Source organism: Uloborus diversus, unplaced genomic scaffold, assembly GCF_026930045.1.
Source record: "Uloborus diversus isolate 005 unplaced genomic scaffold, Udiv.v.3.1 scaffold_14, whole genome shotgun sequence".
Taxonomy (NCBI): domain Eukaryota; kingdom Metazoa; phylum Arthropoda; class Arachnida; order Araneae; family Uloboridae; genus Uloborus; species Uloborus diversus.
In genome coordinates, this window is record NW_026558098.1 from 4,724,865 (window position 1) to 4,744,370 (window position 19,506).

A 19,506-nucleotide genomic window follows, 5' to 3' on the forward strand; every position below is an offset into this window, starting at 1 on the left:
TAGTTGCACCCCTGAAGGAACACTATTGATCCCATATCGGCGAAAAGCCATTTTTCTGTGAAGTTTGTTCTGAAAAATTTACTCTAGTTGCACGCCTGAAGGAACACTTTAGGTTATACAGATAATGTAAGCTAAGAAATAGTCTTTAAAGAGTTGCAACAATTTGTTAATTCTTCTTATGAAAAATTTTATTAGAATTTGGAAAATCATTTACTTATTTTTAATTTTCTTCAATTTCAAATTTCATCTGTGTATTGATAAAACTTTCTATTATTGCTGTTTAGTAAAGTGGCAAACGTTGCAAAAAAAAACTTGCTTTTTTGTTGACATTTTGTGTTAAACATTGGAAGTGCATCCATTCAAGACATGCATCGCACCTCACAGAATTGTCTTTTTTGTTTACAAACAGACCTTTAAACAGTGTTCAACTTTTGAAACAGATTGAACAGCTTTCCATGCATCTTCTGTCAAAATGGTCTTGATTAAGTCAAGATCTACTGCATCATCTAAGCATGCCGAGGAAACATGTTCAGGGCGCATTCCAATATGGTTTTCGTCAATGAGACTATGTTGGGTCAATGCTGTGTTGACTTTGTCGGCGTTAACAAACCAACTCAAAGTTCTTTGTTTTGCATTTACTGACTGCTTCCTGAATATTATGGGCTTAATTTCCTTCCTTTTCCTCCGCCCTGTGACAGTTTTCTCGAAACCTTTAAGGAAAAAAAATAATTGCATTATTCAAAAGGGGCATGAAAGAGGCATTTAAAATTTCACTGCGCAAAAATGATGGATTCAGCATTTGAAAGTCTTTATAAAGTAAAAAATACCCTTTGAGCGCCCTCTCCTCTTTAACGCCTTTGGCAAAGAGATTCTGCTGCAGTCATTCAAAGCTAAAAGTTTAAGAAAGAAATATTTTTACTCAATGGGTCAGTTGAATAAAAAAAATTGATTGGTCTTAAATTTTAATGATATTGTTTTGAGCACAACTTATGCAGCTTCATTACTTATTATCGTTAAAAGTAGAAGCAGATTATTTTCAAATATGCTAAATACAAAGGAAACAATATTACAGAAACACATAATTTTATTAATAAAGCAGCTATTATCTGCACAGGGCCGATCCTAGCAGGTGTGCAGCACGTGCTGCCAGAGCAAGGGGCGGCCCCAGGCCCCATATAGTTTCAAAAAAGTTCCTAAAACTGCAATTTTTGATGCCAATTTTTATAATTTCTGCATGGATCTTGAATATCCCCGACTCTTTTCTCCTTTCATCACAACACAACCAGAGATAAATTAAAACTATTTTTCATATGTCAATTTTTCTAAAGTTTACTGGTGTATACCCTCCACCCGCCATTCCTTGAATCTCCGTCATTCCTCTGATGTCGCCAAAGACAGACTAAAATGCGTTTTTATAATTAGTAATTTTTGGTATCTATTACTTTCTTCAAAGATCTCTTATATAGTTAAAAACTGAGCGTATCTATGTATGTCCAAGCTTCTTCTCATGAACGACAGTGAACTGACCATCGAACCAGGTATCGATGGATTCGTCATCTTCCCGTCTTCATGTTTGGCTATGAAACATAATCCTCCGATAATAATTAGCGGAGATATCAATTAAAAACTATTAATTATGAAGCTTGGATTTCGACATAAAATCCCCATTTTTCGAAGGCTTTCCCTCCATTCAAATTATTATTGAGTGCTTCATCTCAACTTTCCGCAACAACGCTTTTATTAAAATGGAAAGCGTGGAGAAAATCATTGAGATGAAAGAGCTGTTGCCATTTTTTTTCTCGAATATGAACAGGTAAAATTCTTGTTTTTGTTTTCAGACTTTTCCTGTAATCAGGGGATTTAAAATGTTTACTTTTTGGGGGTTTTCCGCCATCTCCTGCAAAATTTCACTGACTTTTTTTTTAAATTTTTTTTTGGTTCAAGCCTGAGTGTTGAACTCGCGTCACTTGACATAACTTTTATTTTCGAGGTGGACCGTGCAAAGCCGGGCGACTCAGCTAGTATAAATTATAAATTGTACCTAAGGATCTTCTTAGAATAAATTTTTTATTATTTTTTATAAATTCATCTTTCCTCCTTTTTTTTTTACTTAGAGCCTGATACAGAAAAGCAAATTACTCTTGAAGGACGGCCCCTTAGGCCTTTGCACGCAGGCGGCCGACACCCTAGGATCGGCCCGGTATCTCCAGAACTACTACAGGTACACTAACTGTATGATCAAAAGTATTGGGACACTTTCAAAAATTCACATTTTTAACGATTTCTCAAGAAATAAGATACCAATTGCTTTGTAACTTTTGTCACATAAAAGGTATGCACCACTTGTCATTTTTCAATAAAAGTTATATCCTCCACGCTTTTCGGGGATCAATAACAAATTAAGGAAAAGTAAAATGTTAATTGATCATCGTTCGTTCTTAATAGCTGAGAATGAACTCTAAATTTCAGAAAGTAGTTAGCTTCCTATGTTCAACTATTTTATACTTTCAAGAAAGTATCACTGATATTCAGGAAGATATAAGCATTTCTTTCCAAACTACAAATTTTATTTGAAGGGTTTTGGCTCATAACACAAAGTTTTCCATCAAAGTTGACCAAAAAAATTGACAACACACAAGGGAAGTTTGTTATAAAAATTTTTGAAATTAAAATGTTGGAAATTCGATAAGATATGGATAAGTTAAGCAATTATTGTTTCACTGTGCATGTTGAGTTTTATAGTACAGTGAAATTCCGTTACAACGAATACCAGTACAACGAAATTTCCATTTCAACCAAATACATTTTCAGTCCCTATATAATTGCCATTACATTATTTGAATTCCATTACAACAAAATTCCTGTTACAACACACAAAATTCGCGGTGCCTTGAAGTTCGTTGTAACGGGATATCACTGTATATATATTCTCTCTCTTGCATCAAATTATATTTCCATATTCTCATGAATCATTCTTTTTTTTTTTTTTTTTTGAGCGATCACGATTGCCTATTGCTTTCATTTGACTATTTTTGGCGTCCTATCATTTTATTTTCCCACCGCCACCCTCCGTCGACCGGCTCCTCACGATGCTGCTCCTATAGCAAAAGCCGTCTCCAGGTTGCATCCATGTCCTACACACATGCGCATACATACACAACTAAACACACACACGCATACAAACACACACAAACACATACACCTACACACATACGCCTACACACATATGCCTACATACACATACGCACACGCATACATACAGACACCTACACATATACACACAAAAACATACACACACACATATACACAACTACCCACACATTCATGCATGAACACAGACACAAACACATATGCCTACACACATACACACAACTACCCACACATTCATACATGAACACAGACACAAACACATATGCCTACACACATACACATACCCCCCCCCCCCACACACACATTCATACACACAACTACCCACACACTTATGCCAGCACACAGACACAAACACACATGCCTACACACACATACACATACCCCTACACACACATACACAGACCCCCTACACACAAACACACATACCCTCCACACACAAACACACACGCCTACATACACACACTCGTGATTGCGAAAAAGATAATTTGAATTCAAGATGTCAAAATTCAAATTAATTTTTCTTTTTTATCATTTCGCACACCCATTACCTGCTGCGGAAGAAAAGGTGTTTGTATCATTTGACCTAACTGCTGCAGTTTCTGGAACGAGCGGACGATTATGGGCTGTAAACGAAAAGAAAAACACATAAACACAATCTTGCTGACATATTTGTTTTATGCACAGATTTTTTTTCTTTTCTAACACGCTTTTATCAGCTTCACCTGTATGTATGTATGTATGTATCTTGTAACGGAATCTTGCAGCTCAAATTTCGCCCACTTCCTGCGATCGGATTCTTTTGAAATTTGGCACGAGACCTCAGACCCGATGACAATGCAATATTCTATAATCAAAATAATTAATTAACTCTTTTAATTGCTAGTTTCCTCCAATTTTAATCAATATTTTGGCACAAATCCAACAATGTTAAAAAGGAAAAATTTTAAAAAATACATTAAAAAATGCTCGCAAAAATTATTTAAAAATATCTACAAAACCCTTTAATTTTTCTGCATCAGACAAAATTTGTTCCAATGTTCCAAGGTAATTAGAACATGAAATATAATTGTTTTCATGCCAAATTTTTTTGTGAGCCTCCAATTGGAAATTCATTGCTGATCCGACCATTGTTGAACAAAACTTTTATTCAAATGCATCTCAAATTTTCAAAGTAATGTAGATATGATTTCCGCACACATACATCGGTATTTTTTCGTAAAACAAGTTAAACTAAAAAGAAGAAAATAAAATAACAGTTTAAAAAACTAAGAAAACACGCTTTCGTAGCAAAATGAACTAAAAAGTGAAAAATAATCTTTGGATGATAGTAGTTGACCAATCACTTAATTTTAATGTAATACAAAAAAGCGTGGGGGGCTTCTTATCAGTTGTCTTGAATTTCTTCCATTTGTTGTCCAAGCAAAAATGTAAATAGACAGCACCCCATGCTGTTTTGTTTTACATTAAAATTAAGTGATTGGTCAACTACTATCATCCAAAGATTATTTTCCACTTTTTAGTTCATTTTGCTACGAAAGCGTGTTCTTTTAGTTTTTTAAACTGTTATTTTATTAAATAATAGGGTCTTTACCTGCTGAAGTAGAAGGAGCGTTTCTTTCTCGCACAGAACTTAGCCAAATTTCTGAACCTTCTGGAACCATCAGAGGAGTATGGGCTGCAAAAGAAAAGAAGAACACATGAAAACAATCTTGCTGTGTCTTATAGTTCTTTATGCATACCCCCCCCCCTTCCTTTTTCACACAGCCATTACCAGTGGCGCACACAGGAATTTTGCAAGGGGAGGGTCCAGAGTTTAAAGTCCCATTTTCATCCCCCCCCCCCAATATGCGTCAATCATATTCACTTGATTTTATTGATTCTCGGCAACAAAAAACTGAAAAATAAATTATTGAATAAATAATTAGCACTAATTAATACAAAAACAATAATAACAGACACTAAATTAAGTCACCAGAAAGCACAAGAATTTATGTATTCACTTTTCTCATTATTCAAACATGAAAATAGCGAATCAAATTCATTATTAGAAGCACCGAGTCTGAAGACCAAGAAAAATCTCATTTTAAACTGTAATTACAAAATTAAAAACCTGATTATTACATTTACAGACACCAGCCTGTCTCTATAAGCTTACAAAATATCGTAGAAAAAAATTCTAGTTTTCTAGTTCGTTTTTCGAGTTTATTTATAACTTCCTGAGTGTGTGACGGTGACATTGCTTGAATTCAGTAGTGAAAGAACCCCTATTAAACCTTCAATATACTTGTTTGTTCTTAAGTATGTTTTTAGCTTTTTCAAAGTCAAGAAAGATCTCTTGTTTGTGCAATTCGTTATAGGAGAACTGCATATTTAAAAAAAATTCTTTTAACAAGAGGATTTTACTTTTCACTTATAAAAACTGAAATTATTGTTATCTTTGTTTGGAATTATTTTACGTATAAAATACATTGAATCATAATCAATCGAGAGAAAAAAAAAGGCAAGAACTATGGGAGGGGTTCGGACCCCTCCCATAGAATGTTGAAGAAGTGTTTGTATCATTTGGGCTAACAGCTGAATTTTCTGGAACGAGCCGGCGATTGTGGGCTGTAAAGGAAAAGGAAAACAATTTTAGTGTCATATTTTTGTATGCACAGATCTTTTTTTAATTTCTCGTGGCTATTACCTGTTGAAGTAGAAGGGGTGTTTCTATCTAGCATAGAATTTAGCCCAAGTTCTGGAGCGATCAGACGAGTATGGGCTGCAAACGAAAAGAAAAACACATAGAAACAATCTTGCTGACTTACATTTCTTTGTGCACAGAGCATTTTTTAAATTTATTATTATTTTTTTTTACAGCGCCATTACCTTCTGTATCGGGCAGACGATTATGAGCTGTAAAAGAAAAGAAAATAATTTAATTACTTTGGAAAATTCATTTATATGACAGTACATTTCTGCTAATTTTAGTCTTAAACTAAAACCTCATCTGCCAAATCAATAGTATTTTTTTTTCTTTGTCGGTAATAATGCTTTTTCTTTACTCATAACAGATTAAACGGATTGGGTTTTGAATTGAAGATAAAGAAGCTTTAAACGTTGTAACCTTCAAAATAATCGTTTTATTGATAGCATATAATATTGTTTCTCGATACTAAATGACAAAAGCCTTTTCATTTCAAACAAAGAAATAGGAACAGTGAACAAAACTGGCACAAGTTGCTGAGAAGGTTTCTGTTCAGTTTTTTCTTTCTTGCAAAAACTGGTGAATTTTGGCTCCAAAATATCAAATGTGGTAGGTTTGTAATTACAGTGAAGCACCGTTTATACGTTTTTGAAGGGACTGTATGAAAAAAGCGTACAAATGAAAAAACGTATAATAGGTATAGGTTAATGTGTGTTAGACTCTGCAGGGACCAATTTTAAAAACGTATCATTGATAAAAACGTATAAAAGAGAAACGTATAAACGGTGCTTCACTGTATTTCAAGATAAAAAATACAGACCAGCATAGCAATCTCCAATTTCCGGATCGGAGAGTGGCGTCTCTTCTAAAGGGTGTCCCAAAATTAACGCAAGATTTGAATTTGCCACCATTTTTTCCATAAATTGTTGGCAGCCATGGAAAAAGAACAATTTGACAGTTGAGAGTTAAGGGTTAATAAAAATGGGGTGTTATTGTACCATACAGCTAGAGAGAGTGAAACATTTCAATGACTGCATAAGGCATTTCCTAGTCGCGTACTCTCTCATTTCCAGGGCCCAATACAGGCTGATTTTGCTACCGTTTTTCGGTACCTTCACAAAAATCTTGTTTTGAAATAGGTACCTTCACAAAAATCAAGTAATAAAATCAGGTAGCTTCACAAAAACATCGAAAATTTCACAAAAATTCGCATTTTAAAATATAAAATTTGTTTCTCTGTTTAAAACAAAATTTACTCATAACATAAAATTCTAAGCAGGTTTATATGAACAATCGCTTAAATAGAAACATTTTTGTGATATTTTAACTCATTTTTAGCTGTTTCTTGCCAAAGTGTATTTATGCAATAGCATCGCAATCTTTTAACATCTGTTTGGGGAAACCGTTTTTCTCATAATTTCCTATATTGTACACAGTACATAGCCCATTAAGCTGAAATGAAGATGGTATTTTTGGTACTTCTTAGGCTTTTAGCTCCCCCCCTCCCCAAAAAACAAAATCTGTTAAAAATAATACTAGATGACATTTACACTTTTCGAACTAAAATTTCACTTGTTCTACTTCTCTTTTACAAAAAATAGGACGCCTCTAAAAGTTCACAAAAACAATGCTGATAAAAAAAAAACTTTCACAAAAATAGAAGGATGTAATACTTTCACAAAAATAGGTAGCGAGAAAAAAATCCTGGATTGGCCCCTGATTTCGGTGATCAGAATTGGCACCCTAGATCGTCTGATTTAACATTTCTTCTTATGGGGTTATTTGAATTCAAAGGTCTATGTCAACAAGCCCACAACCACCCGTGCATTACCGTGTTGCGATACCGAGCGCCAATATCAGTAACTGCTCGACCAGCCTCAACTTTCATTATTTTTGAAACAATTGTTCAATAATGAAAGCGCGTTATTGTATCGTATAACGCTCCATTTTTGATTACCCTAAACTCTCAGCTGTCAAATTTTTCTTTTTTCAGGGTTGCCAACCATTTATTGCAAAAATGGCGGCAAATTCAAATCTTGCGTTAATTTTGGGACACCCTTTATATCTGTCAGAGTTTCAGTGCTACCAAAAGTAAAACGGTCAGGGAATACCGTCACGTAGTCATGATCCAAACAGAAAAGAAACACATAATAAATTTTGAAAAATACAATGCAGATTATTTTGGAAACTGTATTAATGAAGCGATCAATAAAATAGCATATAGTATACCTGCGGCATGCATACCTGCCAACCTCCGAGAAAAAAAAACCGGAAGATTTTTTAATTTTTATCCACAAGATTTTAACGCAAAATAAAATCAAACAGGACCCCTATCCTCTTTACATTTAACAATATATTAGTTATGAATTTCATATCAATTGAACTTACTTTCGTTTAGTAAATATTACTTTTATTGCTTTCTTTAAAAGTTTGGAAATAACATTTGGTACTCATTTTAAAAACAGAACAAAGCACAAACAGCTCGAACTGAGAGAACGAGAAGATAATCGGCGCCGAAATTGTGCCCCTAGTTGCCAGGCGCGACGCTTGCTTTGATTGGATCCCGATGAAGTCATGCGCTGTATCACTCCGTAACGTCATAATCTTGCCTCACTTCTTCTCGTGCCATTCTCCTACGGCAACCTTTCCTTGGCTACTTGGCCTAAAACGCGGTGCCGCATTCCACAAAAGAATCGTTAGCGCCAAAATTGGCGAGATACAATTGTTTTCCTACAAAACGTGAAAAATCCGGAAGATTTCGCTCATAACCGGAAAAACGGAAAAGGACATAAAAATCCGTAAAACTTCCGGGAAATCCCGAAGGTTTGGCAGGTATGCATATGGTAGCAGTATACTCTCATCATTAATAGGCAAAGAATCTGTGGGCATTGAACCTACGAATAGGAACAAGTATTATATTACTTTGACTCAAGTATTTCACGGAACAAATACTTCATTCAAGAGAAGTTTTAGATATATTACGCATCTCTACATAGTATAAAATGAAGTCCTCAAAAAGCGTCTGTGTGTTTGAACTCGAAAAACTCGAGAACTACCCGGCGGATTGCGCTGAAATTTTCAGTTTATTCCTTTAATTCCTGAAAAGGTTTGCAGACCAGTTCGAATAAAATTCGACGAATAGTTCTTTTTTTTATTCCAATTTACGTCCAATTTTCATATAAATTTTCAATTATTTGGGTGAAAAATTACTTACACATATTAATATTACATATCGTTAGAAAGGGGCGTAATTTGTTTCAATGCTCTAACTTCATTACGGTGGGAGCTATTTGCGTTTTTAGCTCGAATTTTTTTAGGCTTAGCTGAAATTTATGCAATACTTTTTTCATTAAATAAATCGATAAAAAGTGAAGGAACTGTCCCACAGCTTTCTTTTTGACGCCATTGGAAAAAGCGACCTTTTTTACTCCAGATCTAACTCGACCTATGGTCGAAAAACTAAGCTTTTATCTCGAAAGGAAAAAAGTTACAAGTCTTTTTAAATCAAGTTTAAGAAATCTCGATTCCATTCAAATTGTGAACCATTTTCTTTCGCATTTTAATTCCTTAAACTTACTTTATTTTGTATTTCCATGGTTACGTATTTTAAATCCATCTTTCTGGATTTAATTTCTTAAAAGTATTTTAATATCTGTCGTCATTGTTTGGAAGGGAAATCATGATGATTTTTTTATTTATTTTTTACGCCTGATGATTGAATATACGTCACTTGACACAACTTTTATTTTCAAGGTAGACCGGACAAAGCCGGGCAACGCAGCTAGTTATACTATAAAATGCTCTTCACTTCTCTTTCCACTCGGGTCTTTGTTTGCGGGAAAATTATAGTGTTAACATGGAAAATATAAGCCCAAAATAAAATTGCGTGTATATTTAATTAATAAAACAAAGTTCATAGCGTTTACCTGATGAACATAACTGCCAGTGCAGATACTAAATTCTTTGTTTTTATTGAGATTACTGTAAGAAAATTAAAGAAATTGTTAACAACATTAAAACAGCATGAAAACATTTATTTATTTTTATTTTTTTTTAAATTAGAAAACTAACTTTAAGACATTTTGGAGCAATTCCATTTTTTTTTTTTTTTTTTTTTTTTTTTTGAAAAATCTTCCCCGCAAGTTTCTGACACGGCGTCTGCGATCTCTGTTGTTAATACAGATGACATTCGAAATTTCTCATGTCTCGATTTTGGCCTTGGGATTGCAGTGGCTTCAGTTGCAAACCACCTCCTCTTCTTCGTGAACAGTTGGCTTTTTCAGAAAAACTCTCTGTCGAGTCTGCATGTAATGTTTGGTTCACCGTGTGCTGATCAAATCTGAATCAAAAAGAGGCATCTCCAACATTTGTCTTAATCCTAACACATGCCTGCAAGGTAATCTCATCGAGTTGTATGCGATGCATGAGCAGAAGCAAGTGTTCACGCCAAACAACCTTCCCCTAGATAAATACGAAAAGTTCCCCTCGGAAACTTCCACAAGCATATTGGGATGTATGGCTTCGTATTCCCTATTTATGTACGCCATGGGGACTGCCAGTGCAGATACTAAATTCTTTGTTTTTATTGAGATTACTGTAAGAAAATTAAAGAAATTGTTAACAACATTAAAACAGCATGAAAACATTTAATTTTTTTTTTAATTAGAAAACTAACTTTAAGACATTTTGGAGCAATTCCATTTTTTTTTTTTTTTTGAAAAATCTTCCCCGCAAGTTTCTGACACGGCGTCTGCGATCTCTGTTGTTAATAGATGCCATTCGAAATTTCTCATGTCTCGATTTTGGCCTTGGGATTGCAGTGGCTTCAGTTGCAACCACCTCCTCGTCTTCGTGAACAGTTGGCTTTTTCAGAAAAACTCTCCGTCGAGTCTGCATGTAATGTTTGGTCCACCGTGTGCTGATCAAATCTGAATCAAAAAGAGGCATCTCCAACATTTGCCTTAATCCTAACACATGCCTGCAAGGTAATCTCATCGAGTTATATGCGATGCATGAGCAGAAGCAAGTGTTCACGCCAAACAACCTTCCCCTAGATAAATACGAAAAGTTCCCCTCGGAAACTTCCACAAGCATATTGGGATGTATGGCTTCGTATTCCCTATTTATGTACGCCATGGGGAAGGGCATTAAAACCTGTTGGAAACTCGCCAGAAGTTTATTGGAGGAAGTGGGGACTTTCGACATTGCATCAGGAATGTTTTTGTCCCTCACACTCCTCAGGGCAGGGGCGGATCTAGAGGGGGCCATGGGGGCCATGGCCCCTCCCAAAGCCTTGTGATTGTAGGAATTTTTTTAAGAAAAAAAAGAAGAAAAATATTATGAGAAGCTAACAAAATTTAACACATGTATTTTACTGAAAAAGAAGTATAGGCCTAAATTGGGAGATAAATTATATCTCTATCCTCAAAACAAAACTTTTATTTCCAAAATTTTTCTCCATCTTTTACATCATTTCTTGATTTCAACTACAGACACTTTGACGTTCTCTAAATGCTGCGATTCTCAGAGTATACCTATTCTTCACAAGACCAAAGAGAGCCTAAATTTTCGTTTTTATGGCTTTAATTTCGAAACTAGGAGGGGAACCCCCTTTTCCCATGCCCTTTCACAAATGCCTTGAAATGTAGCAAAAAATTGCATTTTAAGTCTTTTATTTGGAAAAAATGTCAACGCAAACTAGCTTATCCAGCCCGTATGACTTAACTTGCTTAAAAGCAACTTAAATGAATTTTTTTGGGACTTCAATTACAAACGAGTTTTGATAGGACCTCCTCCCTCCCTAGTTTATATCGTGATGATAGCTTTAAAATGAGTTTTTTTGGAGGAGCTCACGAATCTTCCATCCCTTTCTAAAATATGTATAAATATAGTTAAAAATCGAATTTTTAGAGTCTCAAAGGCAAAATATTTCCAAAAAGGAAGGATTCTAAGCACCTTCACACTTCCTTAAATGTAAGCAAACATTACCTAAAGATGCATTTTTAGGCTTTGCAGCTGAAGAGTTAGAAGAGCACCTTTCCTCTTCTAACTTTTTAATGTATAATGACAGAATATTTGGTTTTCTAAGCTTTATTTTCAAAAAGTATTTTCGGGCCAGCGCCCGAAACCTGACCTTTGTCCGTACATCATCAAAAATGGACAAAATGCGTTTTTAGTTTCCTAATTTTCAAAAATTACTCGGAAATTTAAATTTTGAAACATTTTTGAGAGAGATTTCTAAATCCACCCCCTCACCTAATGTCTCGATATCCCGAAAATTGAGTTTTTAAAACTTCATTTTAATAAAATTTCTGAGGAGTTATCAGGGCCTAATTTCTTAATAGGCAAAGTAGGCAGCTGCCTAAAGCGGCAAACTTTTCAGGAGCGGCAAATTTGCTATTATAATACACATTTTTTGAATTAAATTGTTATTCTTGAAAGTAAAATATTAGCATTCTTTCATTTTCCACAGAGACAATTTTTTCTTGTAATTTAATAATGATTACTTTCACACATCTTATAAAAGTCAAATGTTTTTCAATCACGGTATTTGCCGAATCGTCAGCAAAAGTTGCCGAATATCAAATTTTTGGGGAGATCACTGTGCTCATTTTATCGGGGCGCCTCAGAATGTGAAACGCCATCATTTCTTCATAAGTTTCACAGTTTGAATCTGCGAAACACTATTTTACGTTTTTTTTTGAGTCAAGGATATTTTGCTTCTTTTAGGGGGGGAGGGGTTGGCAGATTTCAAATTTGCCTAGGGGCGGCATGGAGCTAAATTCGGCCCTGGGGAGTTGTTCAAAAATTTAGGATGGCCCCTCCCAAAACAGTCGGCTGGCTCCGCCACTGCCTCAGGGAGTCTAAAGCCAAAAAGAAATTCTTTACAAATCCACCCAAGGAACTGTATGGACTAATTACAAATTTGAGTTTGGCGTGCGTGCTCTTTAAATCGGTTATTTGTGGCATTCAGGAAGGTGTCACTTAAGCACGCCATGTGAGTCCATTCCTACGTAAAAAAAAAGAAGGGGAAAAAATTATGTAAAAACAAAGAAAAAAAAAATAAATAAAACAATACCTTTTTGGAAACATGGTTACCTTATATATAGGATGCCAGTTTTTGTTAAAGTAGCTTAAAACTGGTTCAGCTACTTCTGTCTGAAATGTCTCGTAGATATAGTGGTATTCATCTTCTGAAGAAGAGTAGACCATTTTCGTGAAAAAATCTTTTGCCGTTTGCACTTCTGTTGCAGTGATTTTCATCTGCTCAGTTGTTACCTTAAATTAAAAATTGTAATGGTAATTACATGTTTTTCAGTTGTATTATAACAGGGAAATAAATGCTTAAAACATAATAATATAAAACACCAAACGCCGGCCGGTGACGGGGCATGGCATCTTGATCAGAAACTAGGGGCCCGGATCAGTATTGGAATATTATATTGTATAATTTTTATGTGGTAGGGAGCCCGGTTACCAAATTGACAAGGGGCCCATCTTGACTCTGGGCGCATGGGCGGATTTATGGAGGATCAGAGGGGGCAGTGCCCCCCCCCCCAGTTTTGGGAAGACTTTATGTAGTAACAACACATCTTCCAAAAATTAAAAAAAAAAAAAAGAAATCATTATCTTTTCGTTTTTGAATAATTCAGAAGAGCATGGGTGGATTTATAGGGGGGGCAAAGGGGACAATGCCCCCTAATTTTGAGAAGAGTTTATATAGTAACAACTTATCTTCCAAAATCTTATAACAAAAAAAAAATCATGATTTTTTCTTTTTTGAATAGGAAATTAAGGTTTATTTTTTCTTTTAAACTTAAAATAGCCGTTTCTTACTAAGTTTGAACAATACTGTACAACTGTATAATCTACTACTCAATTTCACAGACTGGAAAGTGCAAATTATAGATAGGTTCTAAAATCCCTGAAAAGAATTGGCGCAGTGTAGCCTACAAGGGCTCTTGAGCCAAAAACCCAATCTAACCAACCAAACCTTGAAAATAATTAGACAAGTCTTTGAAACTCCTAAGCAAAGTGTGCTTCAATTTTATTTCTTATCAAGTGTATAAATTAAGAATTGTTCAAATGGGTAGTATGTTACTCTCTTGATACCTATTCTTTAAATCTTTGCCCCATTTCTTTCCAAGTATTAACTTGCATCACAAAGCACTTTTAAAGCGTAAAACTTAAAAAAAAGAAATTATTTGCCTATTATTTCCAATTAGCCCTTATACGACTTCAAAATGCAGAATTTTATATCCATTTTAGATAATTTCCTCCGGGGGAGTAACCTCCGGGCCCCCTAAAACTGGAGATATTCTATATCCCACTTAAAAGGGAGCACTGCGTCACTCTCTTAATACCAGCTCCCTCTCTTTTAAGGTCAATTTAAAAAAGATAGCATGATTACACACAGTAATGAAAACGACACATAAAAAAGTAAAGAATGGCCTTACGCATTTTCGAAAATTCGATGTGGTTCTTTCTTTATTCCAATTTTAAGAAAAAAACTATCATAAATTACGAAATCATCATAACGTGGAACCGTAACATGGGCACAAGCCAATTGGCGAGATACGAATTATCATAACGTGGAACCGTAACATGGGTACAAGCCAACTGGCGAGAAAATTCACCATACATTATTTGTAAATATACAGGCGAACCAAAATACCTTTTGATTTTTCTATTACGGGCAAAGCCGTGCGGGAATCACTAGTAAAAAATAAAAATTCGTTTTTTATTATCGTTGCTATATAAAGGTGATCGTGAGACAAGCAGTTACTGGGTAATTTCTCAGTGCCTCCCCCCCCCCCGGTCTGCGCCACTGGTAGGGCAAGTTCCTGCCCACCCCGGAATACTGAGTTGAAAGTTTTTCCAAAATATAATTTGTTAATGAAGATGAGAAAAGAGCACATCTTTGAAATACAAAATTAAAAACTTCAATATTTACAAACTATTAGTAAGCAATATTGTAGTAAGTTACCGCCCTAAGCCAGGGCTAAGGCAGAAATACATAAAATACGCCACCAGCTCAGTTATTCCATCCGAGGACTGCAGTTTCGTGCTTTTTAGCACTCATCAGCCGGAATAGGAATCACATGAGCTGGAGGCGAAAAACCTCTTAAGGGAGCCTAGAGAGCCAAACAAACTGGTAGCTAATGTAAGAATTAGCACAACCAGATGAGTGACAGCAGCAATGGTGCGGTTCAACTCAAAGATTGATGGCAAGGCATGGTATTTTGTAGTAAGTTACTGCCCTAAGCCAGGGCTAAGGCAAAAATACATAAAATACGCCACCAGCTCAGTTATTCCATCCGAGGACTGCAGTTTCGTGCTTTTTAGCACTCATCAGCCGGAATAGGAATCACATGAGCTGGAGGCGAAAAACCTCTTAAGGGAGCCTAGAGAGCCAAACAAACTGGTAGCTAATGTAAGAATTAGCACAACCAGATGAGTGACAGCAGCAATGGTGCGGTTCAACTCAAAGATTGATGGCAAGGCATGGTATTTTGTAGTAAGTTACTGCCCTAAGCCAGGGCTAAGGCAGAAATACATAAAATACACCACCAGCTCAGTTATTCCATCCGAGGACTGCAGTTTCGTGCTTTTTAGCACTCATCAGCCGGAATAGGAATCACATGAGCTGGAGGCGAAAAACCTCTTAAGGGAGCCTAGAGAGCCAAACAAACTGGTAGCTAATGTAAGAATTAGCACAACCAGATGAGTGACAGCAGCAATGGTGCGGTTCAACTCAAAGATTGATGGCAAGGCATGGTATTTTGTAGTAAGTTACTGCCCTAAGCCAGGGCTAAGGCAGAAATACATAAAATACACCACCAGCTCAGTTATTCCATCCGAGGACTGCAGTTTCGTGCTTTTTAGCACTCATCAGCCGGAATAGGAATCACATGAGCTGGAGGCGAAAAACCTCTTAAGGGAGCCTAGAGAGCCAAACAAACTGGTAGCTAATGTAAGAATTAGCACAACCAGATGAGTGACAGCAGCAATGGTGCGGTTCAACTCAAAGATTGATGGCAAGGCATGGTATTTTGTAGTAAGTTACTGCCCTAAGCCAGGGCTAAGGCAGAAATACATAAAATACACCACCAGCTCAGTTATTCCATCCGAGGACTGCAGTTTCGTGCTTTTTAGCACTCATCAGCCGGAATAGGAATCACATGAGCTGGAGGCGAAAAACCTCTTAAGGGAGCCTAGAGAGCCAAACAAACTGGTAGCTAATGTAAGAATTAGCACAACCAGATGAGTGACAGCAGCAATGGTGCGGTTCAACTCAAAGATTGATGGCAAGGCATGGTATTTTGTAGTAAGTTACTGCCCTAAGCCAGGGCTAAGGCAGAAATACATAAAATACGCCACCAGCTCAGTTATTCCATCCGAGGACTGCAGTTTCGTGCTTTTTAGCACTCATCAGCCGGAATAGGAATCACATGAGCTGGAGGCGAAAAACCTCTTAAGGGAGCCTAGACAGCCAAACAAACTGGTAGCTAATGTAAGAATTAGCACAACCAGATGAGTGACAGCAGCAATGGTGCGGTTCAACTCAAAGATTGATGGCAAGGCATGGTATTTTGTAGTAAGTTACTGCCCTAAGCCAGGGCTAAGGCAGAAATACATAAAATACACCACCAGCTCAGTTATTCCATCCGAGGACTGCAATTTCGTGCTTTTTAGCACTCATCAGCCGGAATAGGAATCACATGAGCTGGAGGCGAAAAACCTCTTAAGGGAGCCTAGAGAGCCAAACAAACTGGTAGCTAATGTAAGAATTAGCACAACCAGATGAGTGACCGCAGCAATGGTGCGGTTTAACTCAAAGATTGATGACAAGGCATGGTATTTTGTAGTAAGTTACCGCCCTAAGCCACGGCTAAGGCAGAAATACTTAAAATACACCACCAGCTCAGTTATTCCATCCGAGGACTGCAGTTTCGTGCTTTTTAGCATAGCACTCATCAGCCCGGAATACACCATTGCTGCGGTCACTCATCTGGTTGTGCTAATTCTTACATTGGCTACCAGTTTGTTTGGCTCTCTAGGCTCCCTTAAGAGGTTTTTCGCCTCCAGCTCATGTGATTCCTATTCCGGGCTGATGAGTGCTAAAAAGCACGAAACTGCAGTCCTCGGATGGAATAACTGAGCTGGTGGTGTATTTTAAGTATTAGTAAGCTAATTACGTTTTATAACCCCCCCCCTTCTACCTCCCCCTCCACCCCTTTTTCTCTCTGCCTAGTACGTCTAAAAATATAAGCAAGTGTTCAAAATACTACATTTCCCCTCCTCAACTTCCTTCAAAATCATTAAGGCGTCACAGTACCTTTCAAGCAATTTTTTTAAATTTAAGTAAATTCTATTTTTTGTTGAAACCATAACATGCTTACTTACTTTGTAATCAATAATTTTTTTTAAAAAAATTTTAAATATTGCTTATTTTTTTTTAATTCAAAACATTTAGGAAAATTTCCTTTTTCTAAAATCCCTAAGGCTTTTTTGTTTTTAAACTAATACAAAAATATATTTTTGCTAAACGAACACAAGGGCGATTCCACGGAAAATGGTCCGTTTTGGCAGAAATTTTTTTTTTCGAAAATTCAATTTTTCTGCAGTTATATATTATTCATTAATATGTATTTTGTAAGAAAAATTACAAAAATCGGATTAAAAAAAATTCATATGCTAAAAATCAAAGGAAATTGTGAGTATAGTATTCATGGTTTAGAAAAGTCAAACTGCAGTTCGGTTTTCATCTCCCTTTCTACAAAATTCTGTAAAAAATTAAACTAATACAAGTGCTATTCTAACTTTTGTTAACCTTCCTTTATAATTTAATTAAAGTTTTGAATAAAAAATAAAATATTTAAGATGGATAAATGACATAAAATACATATGTGTAAAAAATATCACACACGTTACAAATAAAAGGTATTTTTAATCATCTAAATAGTTAAAATTTAACACAAATAATGATAGTTTATATTATAAGTTAGCTAGTCATGAGAAACTTGCAACAGAAATTTTAAGCATAAATCCTAATTTGTTAGCTCTTTCCAGGTCCAAATCTACATGTCACACACGTTACGTAACAAAAGAGACTTTTTTTGCATGATGCATAGAATTTTTTTTAACTGCAAAATAATTGCTTTTAAAAAAAAATCCATTATTTTCCTACAGATGGCAGTAGCAACAAATTCTTCAAATTTTAATTCTTTTATTTTGGCACTATATCTTAGTCAAATTTTATTTCTGAGCAGTTAGTATCAGCAACTTCAGTAGAAGTAAAAGCAAGTGGGAAGAAAAATTTGTTTGTAGCCAAATTCTACTTCTGAGCAATTAGCATCAACAACTTCAGTTGAAGTAAAAGCAAGTGTGAAGAAAAATTTCTTTTTGCCATTTTCATTTTATTGCTTTAGTAATTGTAAAAGAATGGAAAAACAGATATCTGAGAAAAAAGGAAAAAGTGCTGCTGAAAGAATGAAACAGTACAGAGAGATAAAAAAAGTTAAAAGATAAGGATTATCAAAAGAATGAAAATGTAAGAATAGAAAAGATAAGAAAAAATAGAATTTTGCATATGACAGCTATGGAAAAAAAGAAGCATCAAGTTTCAGCAGCTGCAAGGCAATTTAAATACCAACAGAATAAGAAACAGCAATTGGCAAAAAAACATTGAAATTCCAAGCTAGTACTAGTAGCTCAACTGAAACCACTTGTGTGTACAGAACTCCTCAAAGTTTGGGAAAAGCTGTAAGAGGACACTACTTAGTCTTCCAAAATCTCCTAGGAAAAAAGTTGCTGTAATTACTGGATTGGCCAAAAAAATTGGTGTGTCACTTGAAGAAAAAATTAGCACTCAGCTAAATCAAAAGCGTGGACTCTCGGATACAGTTGTTGAACTAGCTAAGAATTTTTATTTCAGAAGTGATATTGTTTATATTGCTCCTGGATTAAAAGATAATATGGTGACATGGACTGGGGGGAAAAAACAATGCTTACGCAAACATTATTTAACCATGTCTCTACGTGAAACCTATGCTCTTTTGAAATTTGAATACCCAGACGAAGAAATTTCCTTTTCCAAATTTGCCAGTTTGCGTCCAGAAAATGTTTTACTTTTAAAAAGTACACCATGTGATCAGTGCTTATGCAAAATCCATGAAAATTTTAGATTGAAATTGAAAGGTCTTTCAATTGCATGAGATAATACTTGGTGGGAACAACAACTTTGTAATAGTAATGATTTGAATTCCAAATGTTGGAAAGGTTTATGTGATAATTGTAAGGATGGTAAAAAATTTTGCCTTCCATGCAATCCAGAAGAAGCTGTTACGTGGAAAGAGTGAGTTACAGAGACTACAGGCCGCTTAATTATAAAAATTAATGAAGGGTGCGTAGCAGAACTCCACAATCATATGGCAGAAAGTTTCTGCCAAATATTAGAACATACTCGCATTAAAAGAATTCAAGCAAAGGCGTTCGAGGAGGATAAAAAAAATTGCAGAATCCTCCAAGTTGATTTTGCCATGTCATTTTCGAGTGAATACCAAAATGAAATCCAGTCTGCTCTATGGCACAGACAGACTGTACAGTTATTTACAGCAGCAGTTTTTGATAATGGATCGTGCAAATCTTATTTAGTGTGCTCAGACACC

At 35.6% G+C, this 19,506-nt stretch overlaps 1 protein-coding gene across 1 annotated transcript in view; it reads right to left on the minus strand.

The window, feature by feature from the left end:
• The window catches only part of LOC129232857 (uncharacterized), a 114,979-nt gene that overhangs the window by 2,030 nt on the left and 93,443 nt on the right, over nucleotides 1–19,506 (minus strand). Inside the window, exons 2-5 of the mRNA XM_054866956.1 lie at nucleotides 6,019–6,045; nucleotides 5,837–5,911; nucleotides 4,742–4,825; nucleotides 3,699–3,773 (exon numbers count right to left, since the gene is read on the minus strand). Of these exons, the coding sequence (XP_054722931.1) occupies nucleotides 3,699–3,773; nucleotides 4,742–4,825; nucleotides 5,837–5,911; nucleotides 6,019–6,045 (261 nt within the window). The remainder of the gene's footprint in view (nucleotides 1–3,698; nucleotides 3,774–4,741; nucleotides 4,826–5,836; nucleotides 5,912–6,018; nucleotides 6,046–19,506) is intronic.